The 13,825-nt window shown below is 47.2% G+C and overlaps 1 protein-coding gene across 1 annotated transcript; it reads right to left on the bottom strand.

Moving 5' to 3' along the window:
• Positions 1–1,949: 1,949 nt before the first annotated feature.
• ARPC4 (actin related protein 2/3 complex subunit 4) lies at positions 1,950–13,589 on the bottom strand. Its single transcript, XM_049862293.1, has 6 exons — positions 13,483–13,589; positions 9,886–10,004; positions 8,576–8,687; positions 6,055–6,150; positions 4,871–5,041; positions 1,950–2,858 (listed from the first exon to the last, which is right to left on the bottom strand). The coding sequence occupies exons 1-6, from the start codon at positions 13,483–13,485 to the stop codon at positions 2,853–2,855; spliced, it is 507 nt and encodes a 168-aa protein (XP_049718250.1). The 5' UTR covers positions 13,486–13,589; the 3' UTR covers positions 1,950–2,852.
• Between the last annotated feature and the right edge of the window lie 236 nt (positions 13,590–13,825).

Here is a 13,825-nt window from a genome sequence, read left to right as displayed (position 1 = left end):
AGACGAAGCCTGCAGAATACAAGTAAGTCCACCAGGGGAAGAAGGGCAGAATAGCATTCCAGGCAGAAGAAACAGGCTCTGCAGGGTCTGGCACATGGGGCTAGGGTAAGGCCGTTGGGAATAGATCTGAGAGCCAAGGCAGTATAGAGAGCAACACTGATAAAGTGCAGATTCCTCCCCTCTGGTCCTCCCCCCAAAAACCTTAGAAATAGAAAACTGGATCATCGTTTGAATCAACTGAGGAAGAAATCTCATAGATCGTACAGATCTCAAGCCAAGACTAAGTAAACTTAAGGCTCTGAGATGTTAATTTGCCACATATCACACAGCAGAGCCATCATCAGAACCCACGTCTGACGCTAAAGCCCCATCCTTTAACACTAGGCTATGTTGTTTGATCATGGAAGTACCAAACAGACAGTCTGAGGGGTAAGCTCTACCAGCGCCCGTTCAAGCAGTCTAGGGAGCCAGAGAAACCTGGTCCAAGAAACTGCATTGTCAGTCACTGGGCAGATCTGTTCCTATGTGGGGTTGGGTCTCCCACCTTGCTGGAGAGATGACTCCAACCACTGAGATCCGCCTTCCCAACCCCATTTGGCTGATGACTGGGCTTCCCACAAGGCATGCCCTCAGGAGAGGACAGGGTGATCAGTAACCACTCAGTCCACAAATCTGGTTTTAGGGGCTCTGGACACTGAGAGGTGGATCTGTGACAAATGAGGGTTCTGGCCAGCTCACCCGGGCAATGCCGTCCTGTGGGGATGGTTGAGTAACCAGCTGCCATAACCCTAGTGGGCATCCAGCTTCGCTGTGAGCACCCTTAATATGAACACTGCAAAGCCAGAACAGAGTCATGTGGCCAGGAGGACACACCTAACTCTGCAAGGTGGAAGGGGAGGTCACAGAGGTAATGTCACAAAGGAGGTGACAGCTTCCAAGCTGCCCCCACCTCTAGCCCCTCCTCCCTTTAAGAACATTACTTTGTCCTCCCCTCCAAGGGACCCCTTTAGCCATCTGGAGAAAACCTCTTTTTGAAAGCTCAGCTCCAAGGCCACCTCTTAAAGCTTTCTCTAACACCTCCTGTAAATATACGTCCCAGAGTTTCATCGGGGAGTATGAAACACTTCAGCGTGCCTACCTACCCACCTAGCTCTTTTACCCCAAGTGTCTTCAAGGCAGGGATAGCATCCTCTGTGCCTAGCACGCTGTAAGTTATCAGAGTTCAGATACCGAGCTGGTGGGAAGAACTTGTTTATAACATGCCTGTGTGGCAGGTACTGTGCCAGATTGTTTATACTCTTTCTCTTTACAGATGAAGAAACTGAGGCACAAAATAGCAAGAACTTGCTCAACTTCTGCAACAAGAGTCAGAACACAAAGGCTTTTTTTTTCTTCCCTAACTTCAAGGCCTCACCCAACAGGTCTAGCCCTGTCCAACAGAACTTTCTGTGATGACGGAAATGTTCTATAAGGGTGCTGATATGCAGCCACTAGTCAGTTGTGATTACTGTGGCTAGTGGGACTGAGAAACTGAATTTTGAACTTTATTTAAATTAGTTTAAATAACCACACGTGCTAATAATGGCTACTGTATGTATTCGACTGGATTTGAAGTCTACCTCTTGTTCACTGGCTGAGAGATTTGGGGCAAGCTGATGCATCTCACAAAGTGCAGTTGTTCCCACAAGGCAACAGTGGGAACACTTCCTGAAGTTACCTTTGGGCCCACTTGAGATCATTACGTGAGAAACGCTAAAGCTCTGTATCAGCAGAGAGTGCAGTCTCAAAAGTGGATGGTGCCTAGGCTGCGATGAAGGGATATCTGAGTTGGAGCCCTTGGCAGGGATAATGTCAGGATCTGCCTTGGGACCCAAGTACCAGCCACATGGCCTTAAGGAAGAAAAAGCTTCACCTCCCCTCCGTTCACATATACACACAGGGCACAGACCTCATGCAGCCCCAAAGGGGCAAGAAGAGACTTTAATTAGGGGAGGAACGATCCATCAGATAAGAAAAGGTACAGCTAGCGCAGGAGCAGAGGAGCTGGAGCAGGGGGAAGAGGGCCCGGCCCGGAGCTCTGGAGGACTCACCTCTCCACGCCCAACTCAGGCACTACACTGACAGACAAGGCGAGACAGTGGCCCCTCTCCACTGGGAGGGCGTGAAATGGCCCCAGTGGCCAGAGGTTGCCTGGCTTTCAGGCCCCAGCTCCTAGGCATAGCTGGTAGCCACTGATTCAGTTCTTTTCCCCAGAGTGCTGGGTGGCCACCTTCAGGCAGAGCTCAGGAAGCCAGCAGAGGGTCCCCACAGCTTCTACTTGGCCCAACAAGGCTTGGAAATAAGAGTGCAGGGGAGAAAAACTAGAGTCTGAACCCTCCCTCCCCACCTGGGGCTGCACCCGGGAGGAACAGTAGCCGCCTTCTGGCTCCAGGCCCGCCTAGACCCACAGCGACCAATAAGGTACAATCACTGGGACCAGTCACAGTCACTGGAGGTGGAGGTTGTTTGTTTAAAAAAAAAAAAAAAAACACAACAAAAGGTTACAGTCTCCTACAAGCACAGAGTATAAGTTTCAAGACATTAAAAAAAAAAACCTGTCCCAGCCCAGGGGACTGAGCATCAGAAGCCAGCCTGACCAGGCACGTGTGGCCTTGGGGCAGGTCCACTGCTGCTTTCTTGCCCAGCTAGCAAGCACACCACCCCCCTCCCTCATCCAGTGCCCACCCCGACCCAGCACCCCACTCCCGCTGCTGTTGCTGCTGCTGCCACGGTTCCGGGAAGCAACTCCAGGACGCCTTCGCAGAGACGCGGGGGAGGCGGAGAGGGAAGGCCACGAGATCCAGCCAGATGGTTTAAAACTGTCAAGAGAAACAAGAGGCAGTGAGTGGTAGTTATTATTATATCCTGGCAGGCCTGCTCTGCAAAGGTGGGCTGATGTCAGAGCAGCCACTGTGCTCAGATCTCTGAGGGGCGAAGCTGGGTCCCATGACACCTGGCAGACATACTCTAATTGAGCAGTGTTCAGCAGGGATCTATGGGGCGCTGGCCCTAGACGGAGCACTAGACCAGGAAGAACACTTAAGGGCAATGTGGGCTTCTTCACAGCTCCCCTTGGCCTTGGCACGGAGGCTGCTATAAAGCCCTGATCCACTGCTTTGCTTAGTGTTACCCTGTTTGGAGATGGAGGGCTCATACAAGGGGCTTGGTGACAGGAGCCCATGATCTGGTTCTTTGTGTTAAGCTCTGGTTGATCCCCAACTAGAACAGGGCCTTGAAACTTTTCTACCCTCAGGTATCTGCCATGATGCCTAGAACAGTACTGAACATTTTGTAAATCAGAGATTGTAAACTGATGGCTCATGGGCTGAACTCAGCCCACAGAGGAGTACTGTTGGGCACACAGAGTGGTTACAACAATATTAATCACGCAGTTGCCAACTTTCAAAACATGCCACATACGAATCCAGATTTGGAGATTCTTTTGAAAAGTGGGACAATGAAGCTATGATGGGCTACAACTGGGTGGCAGTGATCCTCTTTAGACGAGGCATGTGCTCACCAGTGCCCACCTACCCCGCTTCACTCATGTACGTTACCTGCCCAACCCCCGCGTGCACCTGAGTTTGTGAACCCTGTCAGGTGCTGTGGTGCCATCTTAGTTCTTCGAGTCAGAAAACCTAGCTTCAAGCCCTGGTTCCTCATTTATTGGCTGGGGGACCTTGGGCAGGTGGCTTAAATTCCCAGAGCCTCAGCTTACTCTCAGTATTAAAGGAGACCTGTGAATGTGCTTTTTTAGCTGTATTAACTCTATAGAAATACAATTATAATAACTAAATGGCTGCTCAATGAATGAGCATACTAAATTAGCACGAGAACTATTTTTCCTCAAAATAAAATTTTGGTGCTACAAAAGATGGAAAACTTACTATGTGCCAAGTGCTATGCTTTACATATGCAGCTCATTTAATGTTAAACTACTCTGAAAGGTAAATACTATCCCCATTTTACAGCTGAGGAAACTGTGTCGGTAGTAGAGCCAGAGTCTGTGTGATCTTAACCACCACACCATCCTGTACACACAGTACAGCTACTTTCTACGCTGGCTGCCCTCAGTATAATTAAACCCCCAGGGAAGTGGGTGTAATTTCCATTTTTAGGACTCTAAGCTCCTTCTGGGCTGGGTCTGTGTGCTCTGGTAGGAGTAAACACTAAGTCTACCATCTAGGGATCACAGTCAGCTCTGAGTGGGACATGTCAACAAACCAAAGATTGTTTGGAAGAAAAAAAAAAAAAAGGAGGCATGTCCTGAATATCAAAACGAGAACAACTATGTCTTTATTTCATCAGTGTAAACAATTCCTCCTCTTTGGAGGACTGTAGTCCTTTCAGTTAGAAAGGCACAAACAATTTAAAGGGGATCTGGAGGACTTAAGGCATGAAAGTGATGGAAAGCAGGCTGAGGAAATCATGGCCTTAAGCCTAAGAAACAGGCACTGAAGGAAAATATTCAAGTCTGCCTGAGAAGTGCAATTACATCATGATTAACTGTTCTATATTCCTAGAAAATTTGCATGTGGATTACCTTACCTCACTTGGGTTTGAACTAGATATAGGTAAAGACTTTGTGTACATTTTGAGATGTGAAATAAGCCACACTAAGAGAGGTGTCGCCCAGACACCCAGAGATGGAAAATTGCCTCCAGCTCCCAAAGCTGAACTTCAGGTCTTCTAGCCCCAAAGCATCTGGCTGACCTGCCACACAACAGTCCTGGGGCCCTCCGGAAATATCAACACACCACTTTCCTAGCAGAGCGGATGCCCCACGGGTCCTCCCACCTCTGGAAGGAAGCTGAAAAGGCCTCCCGCTCACATTTTTGAGGAACTCCTCAGCCACAATGCGCGCTCGGGCATTGACTGACAGCTTCATCTCACTGATCTCTTTGTCAATCTCCTCCATGAAGTGGATTACAAAGTCCACCAACTTGTGTTTGTACATCTGCTCTGTGTGGAAGTTGGTAATCAGAAAACTGATGTCATATCCCTAGAGAAGGAAGATGATAGGGAAGAGGAGAAACAAGAGAGAATTAGCATTCTTGGAGCACTTAGCCAGCCATGTCCCCTACTTTCCCTCATCCACATACTTCCAGGTGGCGGTGATCCTCTTCCAAGCTACACACCATTTCAGTCATCAGCCCCTGCTTTGGTGGGGTGCCTATGCTGGATCTGAGTGACAGAACGCAGCTTTGAATTTTTGTGTATAGATGTCTCTAGAAGACTATGGCACAAACAGTTGCATTCAGAATGAATTAGAGGACTGTAAAGGGTCTTGAAATCTTATTATAGAAGACTCGAATCAAACAACCGCAAACGTTAAGTCTAGAGAAGAGATGATATGGGGAGGGATGGGACTGAGGTCTGGAACTATCTGAAGGTTGCATGTGACACAGCAACTTTCTTTATTCACCGTTGGCCCCTAGAGGTTAGATCTAGGACTGGCAGAGAAAGTTTTGGCTCATTTTAAGGAAGAACTTAGCCAACGTGTCTGATGATGGCATGTGCTGCTCTGCATGGTACTGCTCAGTCATTGGGGATTAAGTCGAACTGGTAGGGAGTCTGTGCAGAGGATTCAAATATAAAGTCACGCAACAAAAGATCCAATATCATCTGCAGCTCTGAGACACTATGATTCGTTGGTGGTAGAGCTCAGAATTCCTAATTTTGCTTTTTCTACGCTGGATGGTAGGCTCTGGAAAGATGAGCAATGCATCTTTTTTGCCTTTTCTGTGGTTGAGGTGGACCCAGTTTCTCCTAAGCTTCTGACTCACTTTCCTCTATTCCAGTTGAAATGAAAGCCAACTCTCAACTCAGTCAATGGGTGCCCTACAGCCAGAGAAACAGCAATTCTGGGTCTATACGCAATCTCAGACCAGTGACAATGAACTCAGAAACCAAGGCTGGTCTGATGGAATGCCTGGGTATTACAAATATAGGTCACAGGCCACTGGGAGACAGCGGTGAACCCAGGACAAAAGTTCCAGTCCCACTGGGTCTCACCTCCACTGGTTTCCTTCGAAGGATAAAGAAGTTCTCTGCTCGCATCATCATGAAGCGCATGAACTTGTGGCATAAGATCTTCTCGATTTCATCAGCCTGGGAGGGCAAAGGAGAAACAGATTTCTCTAAAGTGCCATCTGAAGGCGACAGAAACCCATAGCCTGGTCTTCAGACTCCAAATTCCCCCAGGCTTGATGAAGGCAGAGGGCTTTGGTATCGAGAGCCATCACTGCCTGAAATGTGGGGGAACTGGATGTCAACTGAAGAGGGTCTACACAAGGGTTTCTCCAACTCAGTAGGCTATTATCATGATCTTGTCTTCCCTCATTCCAGAGAGGTAATTCTGGCAGACCTGAGTCTTTTACCAGCTCCTGAGTCCACACCTACGTTCGAAGCTGCGAAGCTGCCTCTCTCTTTCTCACTTCACTTTCACATTCACTAGTATGCAATGTGTATCACCTGGGGTATCAGACATACTCTTAGGTGGCCCCCACTTTAGTTAACACTCAACATCAACCATCCCCAAAATTTCTCCCTTCTGAATTCTCCTCCCATAATTCCAAGGAAAAGACTTTGCAGCTGGGTGCTGGTATGCCCTTAAAAAAAAAAAACCCAACACATACTTTTGTGGTTACGAGGGGGGGAGGGAGGGAGGGAGAGGGTTTTTTATTGATTAATTAGTAGATAAGAACTGCTTTAGGTGAAGGGAAGGACAACACTCAATACATGCAAGGTCAGCTCAATTGGACTGGACCAAAAGCAAAGAAGTTTCCGGGATAAAATGAATGCTGCAAAGGTCAGCGGAACAAGGGGGGGGGTCTGGGGACCATGGTTTGAGGGGACTTCTAAGTCAACTGGCAAAATAATTCTATTATGAAAACAGTCTGCATCCCACTTTGAAATGTGGCGTCTGGGGTCTTAAATGCTAACAAGCGGCCATCTAAGATGCATCGATTGGTCTCAACCCACCTGGAGCAAAGGAGAATGAAGAACACCAAGGTCACACGACAACTAAGAGCCCAAGAGACAGAAAGGGCCACATGAACCAGAGACCTACATCATCCTGAGACCAGAAGAACTAGTTGGTGCCCGACCACAATCGATGACTGCCCTGACAGGGAGCACAACAGAGAACTCCTGAGGGAGCAGGAGATCAGTGGGATGCAGACCCCAAATTCTCATAAAAAGACCAGACTTAATGGTCTGACTGTGACTAGAGGAATCCCGGCGGCCATGGTCTCCAGACCTTCTGTTGGCACAGGACAGGAACCATCCCCGAAGACAACTCATCAGACATGAAAGGGACTGGTCAGTGGGTGGGAGAGAGATGCTGATGAAGAGTGAACTAATTATATCAGGTGGACACTTGAGATTGTGCTGGCATCTCTTGTCTGGAGGGGGGATGGGAGGATAGAGAGAGTTGGAAGCTGGCAAAATTGTCACGAAAGGAGAGACTGAAAGGGCTGACTCATTGGGGGAGAGCAAGTGGGAGTACGGAGTAAGATGTATGTAAACTTATTTGTGACAGACTGATTGGATTTGTAAATGTTCACTTGAAGCTTAATAAAAGTTAATAAAAAAAAAACCCAAACCAAACCCAGTGCTGTCAAGTTGATTCCAACTGACAGTGACCCTACAGGACAGAGTAGAACTGCCCTATAGAGTTTCCAAGGAGCAGCTGGTAGATTCGAACTGCTGGCCTTTTGCTTGGCAGCTGAGCTCCTAACCACTGCACCACCAGGGCTCCCTTAACACTTCCCAGTTCTTATTAATCTCCTCTTTTAACAAAGGCAGCAGGCCCCAAGAATCAGAGCTTTCTATAGGCAGTAGTCTCTAGTCTGAATTTAATACCACTGTTTTGTTTTCATTGTGTTTATTTTTAGAGTTGTCCTCTATTTGTGGCATGTGATTCTGTTTTTCTATTTATGGTTAATGGCATAAAGTTTCTTTTTCTAACAAATTTAAGTAAAAGAAAATAAGCCCATTTAAAGAAATCTTTTTTTTTTATTAAATAAATAACCACCCAGATGGCTATAAGTTTGGCAGAAATTATGGGGGTTGCAGGGACTGACAGACATTTATGAAATGTCGCCTGAGGAAACATGTAAGAAATGACACTTTGTCTATTTTTTTTTTTTTTTACTGTAAATCTCAGTCTGTATCCAGCTATCAAATTGGTACTGTTGCTGCTTATTTTTCTGAACTGGACTTACTTCTCATTCCTTAGGAACAAATCTCTGATCTGACACCTAACTGGTCCCGTGGACTAAGCCGCTGTATTTCCTACATTCTCTACTACAGCAAGGCCTCAAAGGTGGACATATTCTCTCTCTCCTTGCTTTCTGTTCTACTGATCTGCTCAGTTTGGCAAATCATATCCTGGGCATATTCCAGGAAATAGAACCTAGATTTCCTGCATCCTTAATCCGGGATGCTAACCTCTTGGATGGGGTCCCCAGCTTTGGAGAAAGCTCCCAACTTCAGACCTCCTGGGGAGGTAGGGGCCCTGTGGTGAGCTCACCTGTTTCACAGCGATGCTGACCCGGACAGAGTTGATGGAGCCCTCAATCAGAACCTTTTCCTTCTCATTCCTGCTGATGGTCACAGGTTGCAACAGGAGCTCTTTGCTACTCCTGAAAAACAATGCCACAGAGGCCTCTGTCTACAGTCACGGAAACCTCACAGCAGAAATCATGATCTGAGATCACTGACTCCAAGGAGTAGGAAACTCAAAACCAGGGGTGTTCTCAGATTGGGGCCAAGGAGTGTATTCTCCAGTAGAAAGAGCACAGGCTCTGGAGTCAGGGTGAAAAAGTTTTGAGACTCAGCCCCTCTGTTACTTTCCTTGGGTGAGTTACCCTGCCGGAATCTCAATTTTCTCATCTGTAAGATGACTCTGATTCCTATTTCACTGGTGAGGACTGATGGAGATACAAGAGAATCAAGTGTCTACTAGTGTGTCTGGCACATGGCAGGAGTTTCACAGATGATAGCTCTTATTTTAATAACTACACGCAAACTCATCTGCCATTTAGGGAGTGAGAAGAAAAAGCCTACTTTTAGAGATAAGGACAAATGAATATGGAACTGCTTCTTTAACTATTGATCCAGAATGGTTTACTGTTTACCACTGAGATCCCTCTCATCTGAGGCCTCACATCAGTTCTCTGAATCCTAAATATTTGTAATGGTAGTTAACTGTGGTGGTGGTGTCTGTGAGCTTTCCTCAGCATTTCAAAATGCCTAGTGGAAATCATACATGTTAAGCAGCAGAACACGACACATCCTAACTACCACGTCAGTTATTCATTTCTTTAAAGTTAAGCATATCTAGTCAGTTATATAAATCTCTGATTAAATTTTAAAAGGGAAAAAGAATAATTTTTTACAAAACATAAACTAGATTAAAAAAAAAAAAACCTGAAACATGAACTATTTAAAGTAGAAGGTGAGAGATAAGAAATAAGGCTCTAGGGAAAAAAAACACCTTGGTCCTGAAGTTAGAAAAGTATGGCATTAGCACCTCAGATACTGAATTTCTCTATCCTCTCTTTAAATTACTAGTGGGTTCAATAACGACACAGGAGATGCTACACAAGCAACCCACTCTGCAAAGCCACACCTATGTCAATCAATCTTGGTTCCAAGGTAGCTTCTCCCCTGGGTTTTGTCCTGCCAACCCAGTGACCCTATTTTCTGAACTCCAGATCAAGAACCATTGTTCAGCTGGTGGCAAGACAAAATATGTGAACTGCACTGTCCTGACAACTCCAGGACCCAAGTTCATGGTATCCTCTAGACAACAGCCACCCCGGCCTTTTCCCTCCCTACCTGACTTCCACTTCCGGTTTGTTGTGTCGTTCCACGACCTGGGAAGAAAAGTTCTCCAGGCAGAGGGCAGCCTGCAGCGTGGCCCGCACGGCACTCAGGTAGGGGCGGAGAGTGGCAGTCTGTAGGAAAAAACCCACGGAACAGGGAGGGTCAGAATCCATAAACTCCCCCCACCCAAAGCCACTGGTAGTCTCCTCTCTAGCTAACACTGGAGCCAGACAGTACCAAGGGTGCTTGCATATGGGTCCCTGGCTCTCAGACACCACAGTGAACAGAACGGGCCTGGCCCTCAAAGCACTGAGTCTAGAGTGCTGGTGGCAGGGTTTTGCCCCCAGAGGACATGTGGCAACACTGCCGTATATTTGATTGCCACAACTGGGAGGCGGGGTGCTACTGGCGTCGGGTGGCTACAGACCAGGGATGCACTAAACAGCCTATGATGCACAGGACAGCCCCCACAACAAAGGCTCAGCCAGCCTCAAATGTTAATAGTGCCAAGTTGAGAAACTCTGTTCCAGACATAAAGGTGAGCGACTGTGTCCTCAATCTGTCCCCTGAGCCAACAATGTATAGCTCTACTACTCTGTGCCAGGCACTAAGCTGTTGTGGTCTGCCATCAGGTCGACTCCGACTCATAGCAACCCCCCGTGGCAGAGAAGGGCTCCACAGGGTTTCCTCGGCTGCAGTCTTTATGGAAGCAGACTGCCACGTTTTTTCTCTCCCACAGAGCGGCTGGTGGGTTCAAACCGTTCAGTTAGCAGCTGAACTCTTAACCATCGCACTGCCAGGGCTCCTTACACACTGAAATAGGTGCTGGGGATTCAAGATGATCGAGACCAGCTCTACCTTCAAATTTCTCTCAACCTGGTCGGGGAGACACCGAAGTAAATGACTATGATACAAAGAAATGTGAAATAACTAGATTTATAAGTAATCCACCTGCAGAAGAAACTGAGTTTGATTTGAAGATAGAGATAGGATTAGCAGGATTTAAAAGCAAAAAATAGAACAAGAACGTTCCCAGTAGACCTTCCAGGTACATTGGCCTATCTTCAGTTCCTTACATTAACCAAGTTTTTCCTCACCCCAGGGCTTCCCACATGCCGATCCATCTATTGATAAGACATTTCTCTTCTCTTTGCCTAACTACCTTTCCACCTCCGCTTATTCAAGAAAGGCCTCTCCACTGTATTCAATCTCATGTCTCAGGTTTTCCTCCTTTATAGTATTTATTACAATTCATGATGGCACATTCTTCTTGTCTTTTGTAGTTTTTCCTTCACAAACTCTAAGCCTCATGAGGGAAGAGACCGTGTCTGGTTTATTCACAGCAATATATCCTGCATCTAGCTCACTACCTAACACAAAGAGCCTTACTCATTCTCTGTAGGGTGAATGAATGACAGCGATAACGTCAGCAGTATCTAACACAAAGAGCCTTACTCATTCTCTATAGAATGAATGAATGACAGAAATACCGTCAGCAAAGTTAGAATGACACAAAGGGGTATTAAGAGTTCCAGAAGTGGTAATGACTACAATGTTGCTGTATATGGGAATTTGATTCTGTAAAAGAGGTGGCAAGATCGTGGAGATTTTCAAATGCCAAGTTACTGAGTTCAGCTTTTTTGGGGCAGTAAGGACTGTTGGGGCTTTCTGAGGAGGAAGTTACATGACTGCAGCTGCATGGTGGCTCTGCAGAGAATGGATTAGAGGGGGAAGTGAGACATAACGCAGAAAGGGGTATTTAAGAAGTGCTGTTGAGAGCCTGGCCTGGGGCAGTGGAGAAAGAGGGTATCACAGAGATTAGACTAACAGATGTAGAGCATAAGAGGATCAAACAACTGCCCAAAACTGTGCTCCCATATGATGGAACACTATACATGAATGACTTCCAAATGTATTATGGGAAGTGAAAGAAGCCAGACTAAAAAGACTACAAAATAAAGAACTCCATTTATACGACATTCCGTAAGAAATAAACCTATACAAAAAAAAAAAAATCAGCAGTTGCCTAAGGTGGGGGGGAAGGAAAAGACATTATAAAGGGGCTTAAGGAAACTTTTTTGAATGACAGAAATGTTCTAAATGTTGACTGTGGTAGTGGTTACATGCCTGTGTTTGTCTAAATTCACACATGGTAAAAGCCACCACCTGTCAATTTGCTGTACTACTGCATCGGTATTTGAAATACCAGAAGGGGCACCCATGATAGACAGGTTTCAGTGGACTTCCAGACTAAAGAAGACCAGGAAGAAAGGCCTGGCGATTTACTTCCAAAAACTAGCCAATGAAAACCTTATGAATCACAAAAGAACACTGTCCAACATGTCATCAGGATGATCAACAGCTGAAAGAGAACATCACGTTTCGTGAAATAGAGGGCCAGCAAGACCCTCAGTGAGATGGACTGGCACAAGAACTGCAATGATGGACTTGAACATGCAGATGATTGTGAAGACGACGCAGGACCAGGCAACATTTCATTCTGTTCTGCATTAGGTTGCCTTGAGTTGGAGTCCATTCGACAGCAGCTACTTATCTATCTAAACCTAAAAACGGTGAATTTTAGGTGGCCCGCCCCTGCCCTTTCGTTAATAAAATAGGCATAGTTTTTTTCTAATACCTCGATAAACTTGCTTTAAAAGAGCCAATTACAAGAGTTAAAAAAACACACAAAACCTCGCAGGTTCTAGCTGAGGTCCGAGAGGACACAAAATTAGGAAAGAGAACACAGGTGAAGATCAAGCAAGTTTAGGAGGGTAGATGAGTTTTGATCTGGAGATCTGATTTCCAGGTATGTTCAAGATTTCCAAAAGAACCTTGATAGAGAGGCCAGAGCAAGGGAGGCAGATTCAAGACTCACCAAATACACAAGGTCACTGAAGCCATGAGACTACACAGGTGTCACCAGGAAGTGTAAAGAGAGGAAGGTAGTGAGCCAAAGTCACAACTCCCAGAAACGACCACGTTTATCAAACGGAAGATCTCCAAGGAGGGAGGGATCAGCAGTATCATATCCTAAAGTAAGGCTGACACTGTTCAGTTCTGACCAGGGCCGGGCCTGAGAGGAAGCAACACAAACGGATCCTTCAGTGGGGTAGCAGCAGCGCTGGGGTACCAAGAAGAGTGGATAAGGAAGTGTGAACGCCTCCTTTGGGAAATGGTGGGGTCAACTGGCTAGGAGACGAAAAGTTATGTGTACTTACTGCAGTTCTACTATGGGTGGGGAGCTGGCCCTTCTACATGCCTCAGCGGCCCTACTACGGGCTATGAGGCCTACTACGTGTCTGCCTTCCACAGGCCTAGGAGGTCCCACTTCCGGCTTCCTCCCTGCCTCGAGTATTCCCGACCTGCTCCGGGAGCCGGACCATGAAGCGACAGGCCTGCTTCCTACCAGGGCGTCCCCCTCAACCGCTCACCTCCTCCTCACAGCAGCCCCCGCCCCACCCTCTTTCTCCCAGCCCCATCGCGCCCCCACACTCCCCGGTATCCCTCGGCCCCGCGCCTCCTCTGCTGCAAAGCTGCGTCTCCCCTAGACCCAGAGCTCTGAAGCAGAACGGCGGGGGTCCCTGGCCCGGGTCCCGGCTCTCTCACCATCGCGGGCTCTGGCTGCGCCGGAAAGCGGAAGTGCGGAAGTGGCCGGCCCAGCGACGCCTGCCCTTTCTCGAGAAGCGCAGCCGCAGTCTCCGCCCGGACTTCCGGACGATACTATCTCCGCTCCAGAGCGGGGGGAGGAGGATCCTAGGAACACTTAGATCCTTGGCAAGTTTTCCCGCTAGAACTATCATGGTATTGGACTACGGAAGTTGCAAATCGAAACTCAAGCTTTTCCAGGTATCCATATAGTTCTCGCTTATGCCTTTGGCCTTCTTGTCGCCTTAGCCACAATCTCTTCCTATAGTTATGCAATGGTACATCCCAGTCTCAGGTTGGGCAC

This window comes from Elephas maximus, chromosome 20 (assembly GCF_024166365.1).
Source record: "Elephas maximus indicus isolate mEleMax1 chromosome 20, mEleMax1 primary haplotype, whole genome shotgun sequence".
Lineage (NCBI taxonomy): Eukaryota > Metazoa > Chordata > Mammalia > Proboscidea > Elephantidae > Elephas > Elephas maximus.
Note: the sequence above shows the minus strand (reverse complement) of the source record. Positions and strands in the feature narration are given on the sequence as shown.